The 22252-nt window shown below is 42.2% G+C and overlaps 1 protein-coding gene across 3 annotated transcripts in view; it reads right to left on the bottom strand.

The window, feature by feature from the left end:
* znf281b (zinc finger protein 281b) overlaps positions 1-22252 on the bottom strand; it is a 30947-nt gene that overhangs the window by 5142 nt on the left and 3553 nt on the right. For 2 of the 3 annotated variants that reach the window (XM_021565415.2, XM_021565416.2), the window contains exons 2-6: positions 12681-13180; positions 12327-12431; positions 12006-12129; positions 11250-11342; positions 3331-3449 (exon numbers count right to left, since the gene is read on the bottom strand). In XM_021565415.2, coding sequence (XP_021421090.2) covers positions 3331-3449; positions 11250-11342; positions 12006-12129; positions 12327-12431; positions 12681-13124 — 885 coding nt within the window. In that variant the 5' untranslated portion in view covers positions 13125-13180. The remainder of the gene's footprint in view (positions 1-3330; positions 3450-11249; positions 11343-12005; positions 12130-12326; positions 12432-12680; positions 13181-22252) is intronic. The other variant, XM_021565417.2, reaches the window with a different exon arrangement.

Raw genomic sequence — 22252 nt, 5'->3', positions numbered from 1 at the left:
ACCATCACTCATTCATATATCTTTATGTACATATTCTTTATCCCTTTACACTTGTGTGTACAAGGTAGTAGTTGTGGAATTGTTAGGTTAGATTACTCGTTGGTTATTACTGCATTGTCGGAACTAGAAGCACAAGCATTTCGCTACACTCGCATTAACATCTGCTAACCATGTGTATGTGACAAATAAAATTTGATTTGGCTCTTGACCAAGTGTTATGGTTTGAAACGTCTGATGACAGAGCACATAGCAAGCGTCCAACAGTGTGGAACACCCATGATATTTTGAGCAAACACATGCTAGATTGAGATAAACTGCAAGCATCAAGAACTGACATCAATAACTATTGTCAATCGGACCTGGGTTCAAATAAATGCGTATTCAAGTATGTTACTAAAATACATAGAACATGTGTATTTAAGTATTTTCAAATAATGTGGCCAAATCAGCTACTTCTATTTTACATATTATGTAGTATTTTCAAATAAATTCCTTTAAATTGACAAAACTATTTTCAAATACTTACTTCCAAATACATTATATCAAATACACCTAGGACCAAGCAGACCTTGGTTCAAGTGCATTTAGTACTTAAACCTTTCCACTTACGGGAATTGGCCTATATGGATAGGGGCACAATGTTTTTACCGGAAGAAATATGCGAATAGAAACGTTAACAGAAGAAATATGAGAAGCATATAATCATGGTAGCAAATGAAAGAGAACACTTTGGAAATCCACAACAGTTCACCTTACTGGACTTCAAGACTGAATCCAAAACATTACACTTAATTGTATGTGCATTTTCCATTTACTGTACTTTTTGCAGCATTTGTCAATGAAAGAAATCTGAAATAACACTGGTTACATTCAGTAACATAGTAAGAAAATTCATGAGACTTGGGGTTAGGTGCATCAAACAAAAAAAATGATATGGGTTTGAGTGAGAGGTCTAACTAGTGTCTCCATGTAGCCACACACAAATGGACTGGTTGACTGAAGTAAGGCAATGTGTTCCAACAATGAGCTGCATTTTTTGGAATAAATGAAATTACTAGTTACCACAGCCACAAAGTCAAAATGGCCTATTTAAATAATACAGAAACAAAAATTACATTTTTGCTCTTCATTTAAGGTTAGGAATAGGCATAAATTTAACAATGTGGTTAAAGTTAGATTTAAAATCAGATTTTAAGAGAAATCGTACAAAAATCCAGGGTTTATGGCTGCGGGGACCCTACTTTGCGAACCGCTAGTGCCATTTAGAATTGGTTAGCCTAAGCTTTAACCCCCTATACAAAAACATTAGTTTGACAAAGAGCGTATATTCATCAGAATCATTATCCCTAGGCCTACTAAAGCATATTTCATCCCCTCCAGTTCAAAGTGGAATTGTTATTCCATTTAGAAAATTCCAAAAGAACAGGCCAAATCGAACAACGGTATATTGAAAAGGACATGCGTTTGTAACCCTGAAAGACTTGGTCTTTCAACCTGTTTCAAATTAACTCTGAGAATAACTGTTCCAGACACGAGATGCGCGTCACTTCGCACTATTCCGTTCTATTTTATTTTGTTATATTACATCATGTTTTTTATACTATAAAACAGATGCGTCTTGACTGCAATATGGGCTCGGGAAATAAGAGGGTATTTGTCTACTAAATTAACAAAACAAGACTATGCCATTGCACAGCCATAGGCTTCTACAAGCAAGCGCCACTGAGGGTACTACCTTTTTGAAGATCGTGTTGCATAATATAACCAGTTGATATTACGGTTTCAATAAGGGAATCTTAAATGGCACTTTTCTTTTCTTGGCTGTACAAAACATTAGGAACACCTTTATATAGAGTTGCACCCCCCTTTAACCTCCATTCATTGGGGCATGACTACATGGTGTCGAAAGCATTCCACGGGGATTTTGGCCCATGTTGACTCCAATGTTTCCCACAGTTGTGTCAAGTTGGCTGGATGTTTTTTGGGTGGTGGACCATTCTTGATACACACAGGAAACTGTTGAGCGTGAAAAACCCGGGAGTGTTGTGGTTCTTAAAACTCTCAAACCGGTGTGATTGGCACCTACTACCATACCCGTTCACAGGCAAAAATATTTTGTCTTGCCTATTCACCCTCTGAACACATACACAATCCATGTCTCAATTGTCTCAACGATTAAAAATCCTTATATAATGTATCCTCCCCTTCATGTACACTGATTGAAATGGATTAAATTAATTACATCAATAAGGGATCATAGCTTTCACCTGGTCAGTCTGTCATGGAAAGAGCAGGTGTTCCTAATGCTTTGTACACTCAGAGTCTGAGGCAATTTAGCAATTAGGATTCGTTATCTGTAATGGTAATAAATGAGGCATTGTTGCGCACTGTTGGCATATAGATAATTAGACCATTTACCCCCCCCAGTGTGGGCCCTTTTCTAAAAAATAAAAAAAAAAGAACTTGAGTACTTGACTACTCGAACATAAAAATGTCAAATGCCCCATCGCTACTAGCAAAGTTATAAAATATGATCGTACAGTGCTAGACTTTCACAAAGAACTTCAGAGACGCATCGTATTTCTGTTGGGCATAGAATAGAGTCATGAGTGCATTTGGGTGCTGGTTCTCATGATCATTCTCTTTACAATATGACCAACACAGGCTCATTCTGTTCAGAAGAACCCAGGGTATGACGCCATGTCATCCTCGTAACTGTACATCAAACAAAGTGATCATAAACGTTGATATACAAATGACAAGTTATATCATATGGAAATGTGAAATGCACATTTGGACTCACGGACGTGTGGTTTCCTTTCATGACGTCAGAGCGGTATTTTTTTTATAATTCTCAACGTCTCAGAACACATTGATTTACAGCATTGCCCTCACTCAGACAAAACATTTGTAAAAGGAGCCCAATTAGGGGGAGGGTTGGGGGCATATTCTTGTTGCGAGTAGTGCTCAGGTTTAGAAAGGCTGTCAGTTGAATCCCATACAGAGCTGAAAAGGCAGAGACCCTGACCTATGACTTCATGTTCAGCTTACTGTACAGCTACTGCGTTCCATTTTAGGAGCTTATCAGTAACCAAATTTGTTGTGAGTGTTAAAGGCTACATATTTGTACCTGAAAATAATTAAATAAATAAATACACGCCAATACTTTCCAAGTATTTCCAAATACATAAAAAAAATACTTACCTCGAAATGCGTTTATAAGTAATTGAAATACTAAATTTGAACACAGGTCGGTTGCCAATCAAAAATCTGTTCTGCTTTGAGGGTAAAACCGAGTTACCCTTGTGACTGACTGACAGACTGACTGACCTGTTGGCAGGTGTCACATCTGTATGGCTTCTCTCCGCTGTGGGTCCTCTTGTGTCGCTCCATGTGGTACTTCTGGATGAAGCACATGTTACACTGGTCACAGCTGAAGGGCTTCTCTCCTAAAGAAAGAATGGGACAACATTGACACAGAACCAAATTGTTGTTTCTCTTTGCTTATTTGAGCTGTTCTTGCCATAATATGGACTTGGTATTTTACCAAATAGGGCTCAAAAGCATTAAGGAAAGAAATTCCACAAATTAACAAGGCACACTTATTAATTGAAATGCATTGAAGGTGACTAACTCATGAAGCTGGTTGAAAGAATGCCAAGAGTGTGCAAAGCTGTCATCAAGGCAACGGGTGGCTACTTTGAAGAATATCAAATATATTTTGATTTGTTTAACACTTTTGGTTACTACATGATTCCATGTGTATTATTTCATAGTTTTTTAAGTCTTCACCAGTATTCTACAATGTAGAAAATAGCAAAAAGAAAAGAAAACACTTGAATGAGTAGTTGTCCAAACTTTTGTGCGTGCACACACACTAAATATTCGGACCCCTTGACTTCCCACATTTTGTAATGTTACAGCCTTATTCTAAAATGGATGAAATTCATTTTCCCTCAATGTACACACAATACCCCATACTGACAAAGCAAAAACCGGGAATATTTGGCAAATGTATATACACTGCTCAAAAAAATAAAAGGGAACACATCCTAAATCTGAATGAATGAAATATTCTTATTGAATACTTTTTTCTTTACATAGTTGAATGTGCTGACAACAAAATCACACAAAAATGATCAATGGAAATCAAATGTATCAACCCATGGAGGTCTGGATTTGGAGTGACACAAAACTAAAGTGGAAAACCACACTACAGACTGATCCAACTTTGATGTAATGTCCTTAAAACAAGTCAAAATGAGGCTCAGTAGTGTGTGTGGCCTCCACGTGCCTGTATGACCTCCCTACAACACCTGGACATGCTCCTGATGAGGTGGTGGATGGTCTCCTGAGGGATCTCCTCCCAGACCTGGACTAAAGCATCCGCCAACTCCTGGACAGTCTGTGGTGCAATGGAGCGAGACGTTGGTGGATGGAGCGAGACATGATGTCCCAGATGTGCTCAATTGGATTCAGGTCTGGGGTACGGGCGGGCCAGTCCATAGCATCAATGCCTTACTCTTGCAGGAACTTATGACACACTCCAGCCACATGAGTAGTATTGTCTTGCATTAGGAGGAACCCAGGGCCAACCGCACCAGCATACGGTCTCACAAGGGGTCTGAGGATCTCATCTCGGTACATAATGGCAGTCAGGCTACCTCTGGCGAGCACATGGAGGGCTGTGCGGCCCCCCAAATAAATGCCACCCAACACCATGACTGACCCGCCGCCAAATCGGTCATGCTGGAGGATGTTGCAGGCAGCAGAACGTTCTCCACGGCGTCTCCAGACTCTGTCACGTCTGTCACGTGCTCAGTGTGAACCTGCTTTCATCTGTGAAGAGCACAGGGCGCCAGTGGCGAATTTTCCAATCTTGGTGTCCTCTGGCAAATGCCAAACGTCCTGCACGGTGTTGGGCTGTAAGCACAACCCCCACCTGTGGACGTCGGGCCCTCATTACCACCCTCATGGAGTCTGTTTCTGACCGTTTGAGCAGAAACATGCACATTTGTGGCCTGCTGGAGGTCATTTTGCAAGGCTCTGGCAGTGCTCCTCCTGCTCCTCCTTGCACAAAGGTGGAGGTAGCGGTCCTGCTGCTGGGTTGTTGCCATCCTACGGCGGCCTCCACGTCTCCTAATGTACTGACTGGCTTGTCTCCTGGTAGCGCCTCCATGCTCTGGACACTACGCTGACAGACACAGCAAACCTTGCCACAGCTCGCATTGATGTGTCATCCTGGATGAACTGCACTACCTGAGCCACTTGTGTGGGTTGTAGACTCCGTCTCATGCTACCACTAGAGTGAAAGCACCGCCAGCATTCAAAAGTGACCAAAACATCAGCCAGGAAGCATAGGAACTGAGAAGTGGTCTGTGGTCACCACTTTCAGAACCACTCCTTTATTGGGGGTGTCTTGCTAATTGCCTATAATTTCCACCTGTTGTCTATTCCATTTGCACAACAGCATGTGAAATGTATTGTCAATCAGTGTTGCTTCCTAAGTGGACAGTTTGATTTCACAGAAGTGTGATTGACTTGGAGTTACATTGTGTTGTTTAACCTCTTGGATTTAGGGGGCGCTATTTTAATTTTTCCCGTTTTTTTTGTCACGAAAAGATGCTCAATTATGCATATAATTGACAGCTTTGGAAAGAAGACACTGACGTTTCCAAAACGGCAAAGATATTGTCTGTGAGTGCCACAGAACTGATGTTACAGGCGAAACCCAGATAAAAATCCAACCAGGAAGTGCCGCATTTTTTGAAACCGCCTCATGCCAATGACTCCTTATATGGCTGTGAATGAGCTAGGAATGAGCTTACATTTTCCACGTATTCCCCAAGGTGTCTACAGCATTGTGACGTCTTTTTAGGCATTTCCATTGAAGAATGGCTGTAAGGGACCATATATAGCATGTGGTCACATGGTGTCTCCCGCAGAAAACCTTGCGTAAAATACTGAGGTAGCCATTTTTCCAATCGCTTCTTATGAGAAACCAATTGCCTCGACGGATATATATGTTAAAAACACCTTGAGGATGGATCCTAAACAACGTTTGCCGTGTTTCTGTCGATATTATGGAGCAAATTTTGAAAAAAGTTTGCCGTTAGTTTTTCCGGTCGATTTCTCAGCCATGCATGATGAAGAAACGGGAGCTATTTCGCCTACAAAAATAATATTTTTAGAAAAAAGGAACATTTGCTATCTAACTGGGAGTCTCCTGAGTGAAAGCATCAAGTTCTTCAAAAAGGTAAATTATTTAATTTGGTTGCTTTTCTTATTTTCGTGAAAATGTTGCCTGCAGCCAGCAGAGCCTAGCATAGCATTATGCCATGATAAACTTACACAAATGCTTGTCTAGCGTTGGCTGTAACGCATATTTTGAAAATCTGAGATGACAGTGTTGTTAACAAAAGACTAAGCTGGTGTTTGAATATATTCATTGCATTTAATTTGCGATTTTCATGAATAGGAAAAGTTTAGGGGGATTTATTCTCTACTTAGTTTGACCAGTTTATTCGACCTGGAATATATATTTTTGAAGTTTTCGTCCGAGTTCTCCTGGACCAGCGTCAGCTTTTGGGCACGTAAGCTGAAAGTGCTAGCAAATGCAGCTAATTGGACACTAGTATTGGACATTATGGAACAAAACAACAATTTATTGTGGAACTAGGACTCCTTGCACTGCATTCTGATGAAAGATCAAAGGTAAGGGAATATTTATGATTTAATTTCGTATTTCTGTTGACTCCATTTTTTGTAAAAATCTGACAGCGGTTGCATTAAGAACCAGTGTATCTTTAATTATATGTAGAACATGTATCTTTAGTCAAAGTTTATGATGAGTATTTCTGTTATCTGGCGTAGCTTTCTATAATTCCTCCGGATATTTTGGAGGCATTCTGAACATGGCGTCAATGTAAACCGAGATTTGTGGATATAAATATGCATATTATCGAACAAAACATAAATAAATGTATTGTGTAACATGTCATATGAGTGTCATCTGATGAAGATGAAGGTTAGTGATTCATTTTATCTCTAATCCTGCTTTTGTGACTATCTTTGGCTGGGAAAAATAGCTGGGGTTTTTTTGGTGGTGGTCTAACAAATATATGTTGTGTTTTCGCTGTAAAACATTTTAAAAAATCTCTCATATATATATATATATATATATATATATAAAAAACGAAATACCTTATTTACACAAGTATTCAGATTCTTTGCTATGAGAATCAAAATTGAGCTCAGGTGCATCCTGTTTCCTTTATCCTTGAGATGTTCCTACAACTTGATTAGCAGATGTTAATAATACGAGTGTAGCGAAATGCTTGTGCTGATAGTACTGCACTGTCGGAACTATCTAACAAGTAATATAACAATTCCACAACAACTACCTTATATATATATATATATATATATAACACACACACACAACTGTAAAGGGATGGAATAAGAATATGTACATATAAATATATGGATGAGCGCTGGCCGAGCAGCATAGGCAAGATGTGATAGTATAAAATAGAGTACAAACATAATAGATGAGTAATGTAAGATAAACATTATTAAAGTGGCATTATTTAAAGTGACTCATGATTGAGTCTATGTAGGCAGCAGCCTCTCTGTGTTAGTGATGGCTGTTTAACAGTCTGATGGCCTTGAGGTAGAAGCTGTTTTTCAGTCTCCCGGTCCCAGCTTTGATGCACCTGTACTGACCTCGCCTTCTGGATGGTAGAAGGGTGAACAGGCAGTGGCTCGGGTGGTTGTTGTCCATGATGATCTTTTTGGCCTTCCTGTGACATTAGGTGCTGTAGGTGTCCTGGGGGGCAGGTATTTTGCCCTCGGTGATGCATTGTGCAGACTGCAACCCTCTGGAGAGCCCTGCGGTTGATGGCGGTGCAGTTGACCTTACCAGGCGGTGATACAGCCCGATAGGATGCTCTCAGTTGTGCATCTGTAAAAGTGTGTGAGGTTTTAGGTGCCAAGTAAAGTTTCTTCAGCCTCCTGAGGTTGAAGAGGCGCTGTTGCGCCTCCTTCACCACAATGTCTGCGTGGGCGGACCATTTCAGTTTGTCCTTGATGTGTACGCCGAGGAACTTGAAGCTTTCCACCTTCACTACTGTTCCGTCGATGTGGATAGGGGGGGGTGCTCCCTCTGCGCTTTTCTGAAGTTCACGATCATCTCCTTTGTTTTGTTGACGTTGAGTGAGAGGTTTTCCTGACACCACACTCCGAGTACCCTCACCTCCTCCCTGTAGGCTGTCTCGACTCAATGTTTCCTTCCCTCACCACCTGGGGGCGGCCCGTCAGAAAGTCCAGGACCGAATTGCACAAGGCAGGGTACAGACCCAGGGACTTAGGCTTAATGATGAGCTTGGAGGGTACTATGGTGATGTGGTGTCCTTGGAGTCCACATGTGGTAAATTCAATTGGACATGATTTGGAAAAGCTCACCTGTCTATATAAAAAGGTCCCACAATTGACAGTGCATGTCAGAGCAAAAACCAAGCCATGAGGTCGAAGGAATTGTCCGTAGAGCTCCGAGAAAGGATTGTGTCGAGGCACAGATCTGGGGAAGAGTACCAAAACATTTCTGCAGCATTGAAGGTCTCCAAGAACAGAGTGGCCTCCATCATTCTTAAATGGAAGTTTGAAACCAACATGTCAGAAGCCACTCCTCAGTAAAAGGCACAGCCCGCTTGGAGTTTGCCAAAGGGCACCCAAAGGACTCAGACCATGAGAAACAAGTTTCTCTGGTCTGATGAAACCAAGATTGAACTCTTTGGCCTGAATGCCAAGTGTCACTCCTGGAAGAAACCAGGCACCATCCCTAAGGTGAAGCATGATGGTGGCAGTATCATGCGGTGGGGATTTTTTACAGGGGCAGGGACTGGGAGACTAGTTGGGATTAAGGGAAAGATGAAAGGAGCAAAGTACAGAGAGAGATCTTTGATGATAACCTGCTCCAGGACCTCAGAGTGGGGCGAAGGTTCGGCTTCCAAAAGGACAATGAACGTAAGTAAGCACACAGCCAAGACAACGCAAGATTGGCTTCGGGACAAGTCACAATGTCCTTGAGAGGCACAGCCAGAATTTGGACTTGAAACTGATCCAACATCTCTGGAGAGACGTGAAAATAGCTGTGCTGCGACATTCCCCAACCAAGCTTACAGAGCTTGAGAGGATCGGCAGACAAGAACAGGAGAAACTCTCCAAATACAAGTGTGCCAAGCCTGTAGCGTCATACCCAAGAAGACTAGATGTAATCACTGCCAAAGTAAGGCGTAAAGGGTTTGAATACTAACGTAAATGTGATTTCAGTTGTTTATTTTTAATACATTTGCTAAATATTATTTGTCATTATGGGACAATTGTGTGTCGATTGATGCGTGGGAAAAAAACTTTTTAATCAATTTTAGAATAAGGCTGTAACATAACAAAATAAGGAAAAAGTTAAGAGGTCTGAATACTTTCCAAATGCACTGCGTGTGTGTATGTAGATACACACACACACTACCAGTCAAGTTTGGATGCACCTACTCATTCAAGGGATTTTCTTAAATTTGTACCATTTTCTACATTGTAGAATAATAGTGAAGACATCAAAACTATGAAATTATTTCATATATGTTATGTAGTAACCAAAAAGGTGTTAAACAAAACAAAATATATTTTGAGATTCTTCAAAGTAGCCACCCTTTGCCTTGATTACAGCTTTGCACACTCTTGGCATTCGCTCAACCAGCTTCATGAGGTTGTCACCTTGAATGCATTTCAATAAACAGGTGTGCCTTGTTAAAAGTTAATTTGTGGAATTTCTTTCCTTCTTAATGCATTTGAGCCAATCAGTTGTGTTGTGACATGGTAGGGTTGGTATACAGAAGACTGCCTTATTTGGTAAAAGACCATAGTATGGCAAGAACAGCTCAAATAAGCAAAGATAAACAGTCCATTAGTTTAAAATATGAAGATCAGATAAGCCGGAAAATATCAGGAACTTTGAAAGTTTCTTCAGCTGCAGTAGCAAAAACCATCAAGCACTATGATGAAACTGGCTCTCACGAGGACCGCCACAGGAAAGAAAGACCCAGAGTTACCTCTGCTGCAGAGGATAAGTTCATTAGAGTTACCAGCCTCAGATTGCAGCCCAAATAAATGCTTCACAGAGTTCAAGTAACAGACATATCTCAACATCAACTGTTCAGAGGAGACTGCATGAATCAGGCCTTCATGGTTGAATTTCTGCAAAGAAACCACTATTAAAGGACACCAATAAGAAGAAGAGACTTGCTTGGGCCAAGAAACATGGGCAATGGTCATTAGACCGGTGGAAATCTGTTCTTTGGTCTGATTAGTTAAATTGGAGATTTTTGGTTCCAACCACTGTGTCTATGTGAGACGCAGAGTAGGTGAACGGATGTTTTTCACATGTGTGGTTCCCACCATGAAGCATGGAGGTGGTGTGATGGTGTGGGGTGCTTTGCCGGTGACACGGTCAGTGATTTATTTAGAATTAAAGGGACACTTAACCAGCATGGCTACCACAGCATTCTGCAGCGATACGCCATCCAATCTGGTTTGGGCCTAGTGGGACTATAATTTGTTTATCAACAGGACAATGACCCAAAACACACCTCCAGGCTGTGCAAGGGCTATTTGACCAAGGATAGTGATGAAGTCCTACATCAGATGAGATCTGGCCTCCAAAATCACCCGACCGCAACCCAATTGAGATGGTTTGGGATGAGATGGACTGCAGAGTGAAGGAAAAGCAGCCAACAAGTGCTCAGCATATGTGGGAACTCCTTCAAGACAGTTGGAAAAACATTCCTTATGAAGCTGAGAGAATGCCAAGAGTGTGCAAAGCTGTCATCAAGGCAAAGGGTGGCTACTTTGAAGAATATAAAATATATTTTGATTTGTTTAACACTTTTTTTGGTTAATACATGATTCCATATGTGATATGTCATAGTTGTGATGTCTTCACTATTATTCTACAACGTAGGAAATATAAAAATAAAGAAAACCCCTTGAATGAGTAGGTGTCCAAACTTTTGGCTGGTACTGTACATACATTCAAAAAAAATGGCATTCAGGCATGAGGGTTGGGTTAATTTCCAGTCAGGAAGTAAATTGAATTTCAAATTCAAAATGTCTCTTTGAATTTCCATTTACTTCCTGTATTGACTAAATTGAAATGGAATTGACCCCAGCGCTGGCTGTCGTAGGTCAAGACTCACCACTGTGGATCTTTTCGTGCCGCTGCAGCAGGTACTTCTGGATAAAGCTCATGTTACACTGACTGCACCGGAAAGGCCTCTCACCTGTGCGATCAAAAATACAATCACCCACTCTCCACATTAATTGACTATCAGTGGGGGAAAGCAGAAGTTGGCTTTATTCAAGTCTCAGTTCATTAAATTAAACTTTTTGGATAAACACTGCAGATGAAGCAAACACGCTAGGGTAAGTTAGAGTGAAAACCTAAAGGGGATAGTTCAGCCAAATAACACATTTATATTTGTTCCCTTACCTTGAAAGCAATCTCTGGACAGAATCAGCAATAAAACACTTTGCGGGAAGGAACAGTGTCTTGTTTACCGAAACCAATGTGGATCGCATTCTCTCCTTGCCCATAGACTACTTTCAAGGTAAAGAAATGTATATATACACACACAGACATTTGTAATTTGGCTGAACATTCGCTTGAAAGAAACAGAATAAAACAGAATTCCTCACCGCGGCGACAATGAGTCAAACCTGCAAGAAATGTTTGTCATTTAGATTACCTCAACATTTACAGGACATTTGTGGCATCAAACAAACGTCATCCATGCTACTCACGTCAGTGATATTGGGTGTATTCGTTTTAGCTCACCCTGTGTTTTGGGTGGGTGAGGATTTCACTTTTGGATCAATAGAATGACCTAAAACAAAGTGCACACTCCAGCCACCCCAAAATAATTCCCATGCAGAAAGCACTGAAAGCCTCTCACCTGTGTGGATGAGCACGTGTCTGCGGAGGTGGTAGGAGCTGCGGAAGGCAGCGTTGCAGTGCTCGCAGATGTGCGGTTTGGAGTTGGGAGAGAGGCCGGTCCCCTCGCCGTCCAACATCATGGCCTGTGCGGGGCGCGGGACAGAATGAAAGGTCAGTATAACCCGAATGCAACTTTGCGTCAAAGTGTAAACATGTTGTTTGAGGGGACAAACTGCTGTTAACATGACCTGACCACAGAAAAACTGATCTGCTGTGTGACTTTTTGGTAGCTTTGATTCAAAAAATGCTTAGTAATGAAAATGCTAGAGATGTGCTCTACCTTGGGTTCTCCACGTTTTCTTCTGGCTTTCCCCTCCCCATCACTGTTGCTCTTCCGTCTTCTTCCCGACGTCTCTTTCGGCCCTTTCTCTGGTCTTCCAGACATCTGTGGACAAAGCAGAGGAGGTTGGCCATGTAGACAGATACGTGCTTACACACACACAGTGTGAATATTCTCAAAGGAGCGATAGGTGCTATACTGATAACTCACTTTGAGCTTCACAGAGAGAGTACAGTACCAAAGACAAAAATATCAAAGCACACATGATAACTCTACAGAAAATATCTATTGAGTGAGGCCCCCTTTCAGCCACTAAAACTACAACGCTAAAAAAAATAAACATGGGTCCCTCACCGGCTCTCCCATTCGGACATTGCCGAGGCTGAGGTCGTGCAGAAGCATGTTCTGATGGTTGTGGTGGTGGCCTCCACCAAACTGCATCTCCAGCATCTCGTTGCCCTTCCCCACGCCCCCTCCGCCACAGCTGCCACCCAGCCCTGCTCCTCCCCCGCCAGCTCCGCTATAAAGGGGCATGCGGTAGTCCAGCTCGCTCATCCGCTCTTGCTTGATGCCCATGCCGTGGAGGAAGCCGTGGGCGTTGGGTGGCGAGTCGCGCTCCTTCTTCAGGATCATCTCCTGTGGCAGGTCACCCCCCATGACCGACTGCGAGGCCAGGCGGGTGAAGCTGGTGACGGGCGGCAGGTGGCTGAACATGAGCATGCCGGGGGCAAAGTTTGGGTCCATGCCCCCATTGCCTCGTAGAAACTCGTTGCCTAGCTTGTCTTGGATAATACTCATGGTTGGTCAGCACGTGTAGAAAGGGGAAACACTAAATGGGGCCAGGTGGGGATGTCCTGGAAGAGAAGGGAGGAGAAGAGGCTAAGTATAGAACCACATTATCAGTTTTACAGTTTACAATTGTTATTTAGTAGACACTCTTATACAGAGCAACTTAACTTTTTAGGGATAGGGGGCAGCATTTTCACTTTGGATGAATAGCGTGCCCAGAGTGAATTGCCTCCTACTCTGTCCCAGATGCGAATATATGCATATTATTATTACTATTGGATAGAAAACACTGAAGTTTCTAAAACTGTTTGAATGATGTATGTGAGTATAATAGAACTCATATGGCAGGCGAATACCTGAGAAAAATCCAACCAGGAAGTGGGATATCGGAGGTTGGTCGATATCTGAGGTTCAACACATCGCCTATTGAAATCCCAGTGGGATATGGATCTGTTTGCACTTCCTACAGCTTCCACTAGATGTCAACAGTCTATAGAACCTTGAATGAAGCTTCTACTCTGATGTGGGGCCGGATGAGAGGCGAATGAGTCAGTGTTCTGGCACAGAGCCAGGTCCCGGTCAGGCGCATTCCACATGATATCAACTTGCGGTTCCATTACTTCTATAGACACAAAGGAATTCTCCGGTCGGAACGTTATTGAATATTTACAATAACATCCTAAAGATTGATTCTACACTTAGTTTGACAAGTTTATTCGACCTGTAATATAACTTTGAAGTTTTCGTCCGACGTTCGCCTGGACCTGCACGAGTGTTTGGATATGTGTACTAAACGTGCTAACAAAAGTAGCTACTTGGACATAAAATAATGGACATTATCGAACAACACAACAATTTGTGGAACTAGGATTCCCGGGAGTGCATTCTGATGAAGATCAAAGGTAAGGGAATATTTATAATGTAATTTCGTATTTCTGTTGACTCCAACATGGCGGAGAAATGTTGTTTCTATCTGAGCGCCGTCTCAGATTATTGCATGGTTTGCTTCTCCGTAGTTTTTAAAAAAAAATCTGACACAGCGGTTGCATTAAGAACAAGTGTATCTTTAATTCTATGTAAAACATGTATCTTTCATCAAAGTTTATGATGAGTATTTCTGTTATTTGATGTGGCTCTCTGCAATATTTTGGAGGCATTTCTGAACATGGCGCCAATGTAAAAGGATTTTTGGATATAAATATGCGAATTATCGAACAAAACACATGTATTGTGTAACATGATGTCCTATGAGTGTCATCTGATGAAGACCAAAGGTTAGTGATTAATTTAAATCTCCATTTCTGTTTTTTGTGACTCCTATCTTTGGCTGGGAAAATGGCTGTGTTTTTTTTGGACTTGGCGGTGATCTAACAATCATATGTTGTGTTTTCGCTGTAAAGCATTTATTTTTATCGGACACGATGGGTAGATTAACAAGATGTTTATCTTTCATTTGCTGTATTGGACTTAATGTGTGAAAGTTACATATTTCTAAAAATATATTTTTGAATTTTGCGTGCTGCCTTTTCAGCGGAATGTTGTCAAGGGGGTTTGTCCTAGAAAGGTTAAAGGATTAATTAGGGTTAAAGGGACATTTCACAATTGTTCAACTTCATATTCATCATCTCCAGCAGGGATGTTTCCAATGACATCATTGACTTTAACCAATGAGTAGGCATTGCCTACTGATTGGTCGACATCATTGGAAACCCTTCTCTTCTATCTTTTTGACTACAAAAATTAGAAATGTACTATTAGCACATGTTGATGTTGGGGTGGTGCTGGTGAAATTTCCCTTTAACTGCCTTGCTTGAGGGCACGTTGACAGATTTTTCTATATCTTGAGTTGAGAGAATATAATAGCAAAGTTGTTTTCTCCTGTGGCTTTTTTGCACGAGAAAAAAAACTGGACAGTTATTCCGAGGAAAATATAGGCTGCAAGCCTGCAATCTTGTAAAGTAATCTTGTAACCCTGACCTCAGGGCTAGACTGGTCCCAGGTGGAGTCAGCGTGTCCTCCATTTCCCCAGTCATCCATTAATTACTTGATTGGATTTATTGGGCTTTGCCTATCTGGAACAGGATGCATATGAGCAATTCTATTTCTATGGAGTGAGGCTATGATATAGTGGCTGGGTTATGGTTATCAAGCAAACCTTCTGAGGCTCCTTTGAAGAGCTTTTAAACATCCTGCCTCTTGTTCACTTGAAGCAATGTAATGGTCTAATGTTCGATGTAGGATAGCTCACATTTCCAAATGCCAGGCGGCAATGGCTAAATCAAATGGCCATGATTAAAGAGGGCAAAATAACTATGCTGTTAAAGCAGGGACTAATTTGCCTAGTCCAGTGCTATCATGCAAAGCACTAGCGGAGCGACATGCGTTATATCAATGTCACATAAGGTTCACAGCACCGCAGCAAAATCAAGGCCATTACTAACCATGCTAAGTCTCTCTCACCGGGTCAACAAAGATTAAATAAATGACTTAAGCTAAAGCAAAGCTTAACCCCTTGACTGCAGGCAGCATACACCCAACAATGGACCAAGGTCAGCAGCTGTGGCAGTCTGAATGGAATATCTTACTAATAAATGGTGCTGAAGATTTCGCTCTCGAAAACCCAACGCATTAAAAAGGCATTCTGCCTTATCCCATGGGTTCTCAGCTATAAGCACTGCTTACCGGTGGGACCATGCGAAATACAATCCTAACACTCTGTTTTAATGTTTAGAAACGTCAATAAATCAGCGCTTGCGATGCGCCCTGCACACCAATTTTCAGGCACTAGACTACCGAACAGTGGACATCCCCTGCAGCCGGACCTTCATATCAAATAGGAATGTAGATTGATATGGAGACTTACGAAAAAGATTCACCCAGTTTGAACATCATTTTGTTTTTGTGAATCTGAGTGAAACTCTCAATTCCCTGGGTCATTTCACGTGTATCTGAGCTATTACCGTTCAAGCCGGCAGAAGATCGGTTGGTATGATGTAGCATTGCGATAACGCCGCTCTCACTACACTGGCAGTTAGTAAGTTGACTTTTAGACTGCATTCATCATACATCTCAAATTTCAATACTGTCCGATGTCATAATGCAGGAGGTTCTCTTTTTCGTTTTTGTTAAATTCCTATCTCGAAAAATGTGTAATTTAACAGAGGCGATAAAACATTTCTCCTATTTGTCTGCCTTTTCAGTCCAGGGTGCATTGCATGTTGTCGTTGCGAATGTCAGACTCCACTTTGAGGCACATCGATCTCCAGGTTGAACATGGTGAGATTGTAGACTCCTAAATTAATAGTGCAGTTTGTTCAGGTGATTTTACAGCTAACTAGCCACTTCACATGGTGATATTGACGTTGGTATTACTGTGAGCCACAACATTTGCTAGCTAGCTAATAGAGAGAGCATTGTGGGTTTTGTAGTCAACTTCAGCTGCAACAGATTTCCACAACACATTTTCATGTTGCTTCCAACCTTAACAAAATGAAACATTTCACAAAAAATATAGTTCTCACATATTAGTGTAACACTAAGTTATAGGAATTAGTGGTTTCGGAGGATTCTTTAAGTTGTCTGCATGCTCCCATCCAAAACATTTTGTGCATTTATTATGACAACATTTTGGTCTTTGTCAAGGATTTTGTGCACAAACATTTTTCTCGAGGCAAGCCCAAGTTCGGGAGCTGAAGTCTATGGCCCTTTGTTGGTTCATTGGTCGACAGTAGGCATTCTTCAATTAAGTGTTTGTCATTCAACGATACTCATTTTCATGCAAATGTGTCCACTTCAGAAAAACTGCATCATAGATGTAAAATTGTGCGACTAAGATCTCCTCTGCAAAAAAACATAAAAAGTAATGACAGATTTCTTGAGTTATCATAGATTAATTTAGACTATTTTGAGGAAGTGTATACTGGCACTGGTGTCTCAAGAGAGATAAACCGTGCTATTGTGGGTTTTTTCAAGTTTTTCAAGCGAAGGTCTTTAAAGGGAGTATGCGACTTGGGCTGATGCCATTCGAGTCAACAGGTCGATTATATGCACGCAGCTCTTTCTCCTACACCCTCCTTTTTCTTTTAACTAATAGTTATTACAATTATTATGATCATCATAATAAGTCATGTCATTTGTATGTGTCTTATACACTGCTCAACAAAAATAAAAGGGAACACTTAAACAAGTCAATCACACTTCTGTGAAATCAAACTGTCCACTTAGGAAGCAACACTGATTGACAATAAATTTCACATTCTGTTGTGCAAATGGAATAGACAACAGGTGGAAATTATAGGCAATTAGCAAGACACCCCCAATAAAGGAGTGGTTCTGCAGGTGGGGACCACAGACCACTTCTCAGTTCCCATGCTTCCTGGCTGATGTTTTGGTCACTTTTGAATGCTGGCGGTGCTTTCACTGTAGTGGTAGCATGAGACGGAGTCTACAACCCACACAAGTGGCTCAGGTAGTGCAGCTCATCCAGGATGACACATCAATGCGAGCTGTGGCAAGAAGGTCTGCTGTGTCTGTCAGCGTAGTGTCCAGAGCATGGAGGCGCTACCAGGAGACAGTCCAGTACATCAGGAGACGTGGAGGAGGCCGTAGGAGGGCAATAACCCTGCAGCAGGACCGCTACCTCCGCCTTTGTGCAAGGAGGAGCACTGCCAGAGCCCTGCAAAATGACCTCCAGCAGGCCACAAATGTGCATGTTTCTGCTCAAACGGTCAGAAACAGACTCCATGAGGGTGGTAATGAGGGCCCGACGTCCACAGGTGGGGGTTGTGCTTACAGCCCAACACCGTGCAGGACGTTTGGCATTTGCCAGAGAACACCAAGATTGGCAAATTCGCCACTGGTGCCCTGTGCTCTTCACAGATGAAAGCACGTTCACACTGAGCACGTGACAGAGTCTGGAGACGCCATGGAGAACGTTCTGCTGCCTGCAACATCATCCAGCGTGACCGGTTTGGTAGTGGGTCATTCATGGTGTGGGGTGGAATTTCTTTGGGGGGCCGCACAGCCCTCCATGTGCTCGCCAGAGGTAGCCTGACTGCCATTAGGTACCGAGATGAGATCCTCAGACCCCTTGTGAGAGCATATGCTGGTGCGGTTGGCCCTGGGTTCCTCCTAATGCAAGACAATGTGTCTGGAGTGTGTCAGCAGTTCCTGCAAGAGGAAGGCATTGATGCCATGGACTCGTTCCCCAGACCTGAATCCAATTGAGCACATCTGGGACATCATGTCTCGCTCCATCCACCAACGCCACGTTGCACCACAGACTGTCCAGGAGTTGGCGGATGCTTTAGTCCAGGTCTGGGAGGAGATCGCTCAGGAGACCATGCGCCACCTCATCAGGAGCATGCCCAGGCGTTGTAGGGAGGTCATACAGGCACGTGGAGGGCACACACACTACTGACCTCATTTTGACTTGTTTTAAGGACATTACATCAAAGTTGGATCAGCCTGTAGTGTGGTTTTCCACTTTAATTTTGAATGTGACTCCAAATCCAGACCTCCATGGGTTGATAAATTTGATTTCCATTGATAATTTCTGCGTGATTTTGTTGTCAGCACATTCAACTATGTAATGAAAAAAGTATTCAATTAGATTATTTCATTCATTCAGATCTAGGATGTGTTATTTTAGGGTTCCCTTTATTTTTTTGAGCAGTGTACATTGCATTCGGGAAGTATTTAGACCCCTTGACTTTCTCTACATTTTGTTACAGCCTTATTGTAAAAATGATTAAATTATTTTCCCCTACATCAATCTACACACAATACCCTATAATGACAAGGCAAAAACAGGACTGTATAAATTTGTACAGCTATTTTCAGGTCTCTCCAGAGATGTTGGATTGGGTTCAAGTCCGGGCTCTAGCTCAAGGACATTCAGAGACTTGTCCTGAAGCCACTCCTGCGTTGTCTTGGCTGTGTGCTTAAGGTCGTTGTCCCGTTGGAAGGTGAATCTCCGCCCCAGTCTGAGGTCCTGAGTGCTCTGGAGCATGTTTAAAATCAAGGATCTCACTGTACTTTGCTCTGTTCATCTGTCCCTTTAACGTGAATAGTCTCCCAGTCCGTTGCTGAAAAACATCCCCACAGCATGATGCTGTCACGACCAGGCTTCACCGTAAGGATGCTATCGGCCAGTTGATGAGCGCTGCCTGGTTTCCTCCAGACGTGACGCTTAGCATTCATTTCAAAGAGTTTTATCTTGGTTTCATCAGACCAGAGAATCTTGTTTCTCATGGTCTGAGAGTCCTTTAGGTTCCTTTTGGCGAACTCCAAGCAGGATTTCACGTGCCTTTTACCGAGGGAGGAGTGGCTTCCATTTGAGCGTTGGCCAGTAACCGAAAGGTTGCTGGATCGAATCCCTGAGCTGACTAGGTAAACATTTGTCGTTCTGCCCGAGCAAAGCAGTTAAGCCACTATTCCCTGGGTGCAGAAGACTTGGATGTCGATTAAGGCAGCCCCCCAAACCTCTCCGATTCAGAGGGGTTGGGTTAAATGCGGAAGACACATTTCAGTTGAAAGCATTCAGTTGTACAACTGACTAGGTATCCGCCTTTCCCTTTCCTCTGTCTACTACCATAAAGGCCTGATTGGTGGAGTGTTGCAGAGATGGCTGTCCTTCTGGAAGGTTCTCCCATCTCCACAGAGGAACTCTGGAGTGTTGTCAGAGTGACCATTAGGTTCTTGGTCACCTCCCTGACCAAGGCCCTTCTCCCCTGATTGTTCAGTTTGGTTGGGCAGCCAGCTCCAGGAAGAGTCATGTTGGTTCCAAACGTCTTCCATTTAAGAATGATGGAGGCCACTGTGTTCTTGGGGACCGGCAATGCTGCAGAATTTGGTACCCTTCCCCAGATCTGTGCCTCGACACAATCCGGTCTCGGAGCTCCACAGACAATTCCTTCAACCTTATGGCTTGGTTTTTGCTCTGACGAGCACGGTCAACTGTGGGACCTTAGGTGTTTGGACATGATTTGGAAAGGTGCCTATCAATTGAATTTACCACAGGTGGACTCCAATCAAGTTGTAGAAACATCAAGGATGATCAATGGAAACAGGATGCACCTGAGCTAAATTTCAAGTCTCATAGCAAAGGGTCTGAATACTTATGTAAATAAGGTGGGGGAGGGGGGTTGTAATAAAATGTTGTATTTGATCAATTTTAGCATAAGGCTGTAACGTAACAAAATGCGTAAAAAGTGAAGGGGTCTGAATGCTTTAAAAAAGGCACTGTACACGGCAAAAAAAATTGACCAATCGATTGGTCGAAAGATTAATAGGCTACACTGATAACTCATGCTTGACTGCCAAACGTATACATGTCCCCATAATATTTAAATTAAGGAACTGTGATAACCATTATTTTAGCAATTCATGGTATATGCCACCCCAAATAAAAATGCTTCACATCCTGCTGATTTGAGCTGCTGAACAGTATTTGCACATGAGCCGCATTTATGGATGAGAAAGTGAAATTGCCCTTTCCAATAAATTTTGCACAGCGGGGAATCGGGGATGCTCTGCGTTGCGATCTATTGCCTAGGACATCAACAGCCAAGAATTCATTAAAGAAGATATGTAGCACAGCACTTTTTGCCCATTTTGGCCTAATTAAATTGATGCATTTGGCGATGATGAACTTCAATTCCACTTGAGCATTGTAGAATAGCTTAGCCATACTCATTAATAGCATAATCTATACTTAATATACTCTTGGTGAATTTACATGGCACTGCAAGATAAGACATTGCGAGATACAAATTAAAGATATAGCCTACGCGCACAGTTACGACTGACTGTCTCCCCCTTCTTTGGTCTGTTGCGTCTAGAATACCTTAGCCTACTCATTGATAACCCCTACTTTTGTGAACTTGAGACATTTCAAGTCAAGAAATTGACAGATACAGCATTGCAAGATACAGCATTTGAATACCGACGCATGGTTAGGACTGTCTGCCTGGTTGTCGACTTGCTTATCTATGCCCCCCCACCCAGCTCCTTATTTGCTGTGAAAGACGCAAAATAAAGTTTGTGCTCGGAAGTAGCCAACGTCAACTACGATGGGTAAGGAGTCGAGGAATTGAGTCATTTGGCGTCGACTCTCAACGACTACTTGATTATCCATGGTCTACGCAAATGTTACAAATGTTTATAGCACAGCATTGTAGAATACTAATTTCTGATTGGTTAGAAGGGCATTCTGAAATGGACATTAAAACCAGGTAACGGGACACTTGTAAAAGATATCGGGACACCTTGCAATCCTGACGCAATATGCACCTACATATACAGACCATACTAAATACAAAGTTACAGAAAGCTAAACCAACAACCACACTACATTGTAAATGCAGATCCATCGAGGAAAAACTTAGCTAGCTAGTATTGATGTTTCAGCAAAGATGTGGGTTTTTTGGAGCATTTGATAGCCTAAAGTGGTGAGTGATGAACTAGAATTTCTCCGGTCCCTATGTTGCAGTATCTAGATTGTCATATCGTCAAACCGTTCTTCTCTCACACTGTGGTTTCTGGTATAAGCGGTTTAGTACACAAGTGGGCGCCAAAAAACACAAAAAAGCCCATTTGGCATCTATATATAGCGAAGCTGCACGGGGCTGCTAGCTAAATATGTTAACGAGCGCAAACAATATGCAAAGACGGGTAATCAAGCTCATAAAGTTCTACATATCTAGGTAGGAGCGACCGAATGTCATTTTTGTTGAGTTTGGACATTACAAGCGAATGTGAATGAGACATTGTGCAAAGTAACAAAGTTTTGACGAATTGCAGCACTGGCGCTCCAGCAGCATGTCTACAAGATGTGTGGAGACTGGAGTCGCTAGGGTAACTGGCCTGCCTGCTCTAAGATGAGGGGGGAGGAGCAGACGGGCTGAGAACAGAGAAGAGAAAAATACAAGGAAATCAAGATAGCAATGGCAGCTGTACAAATAACTCATCCAAAAGGGCTTACCTTCTCAAACACGGCAGAAAGCTAACACAATATGATTCTCCGTCACCTTATTAATTCAGCCACTTTTAGATAGCAAAAAAACAGGGGTCGTGTTTACGCATAATTCAGTGTTTTTCAAACATTAGAAATGTGATGACCATGCATAGTTTTATTT

Source organism: Oncorhynchus mykiss, chromosome 16 (genome assembly GCF_013265735.2).
Source record: "Oncorhynchus mykiss isolate Arlee chromosome 16, USDA_OmykA_1.1, whole genome shotgun sequence".
NCBI classification, from domain to species: domain Eukaryota; kingdom Metazoa; phylum Chordata; class Actinopteri; order Salmoniformes; family Salmonidae; genus Oncorhynchus; species Oncorhynchus mykiss.
This window is presented reverse-complemented; position numbering and strand designations above follow the sequence as displayed.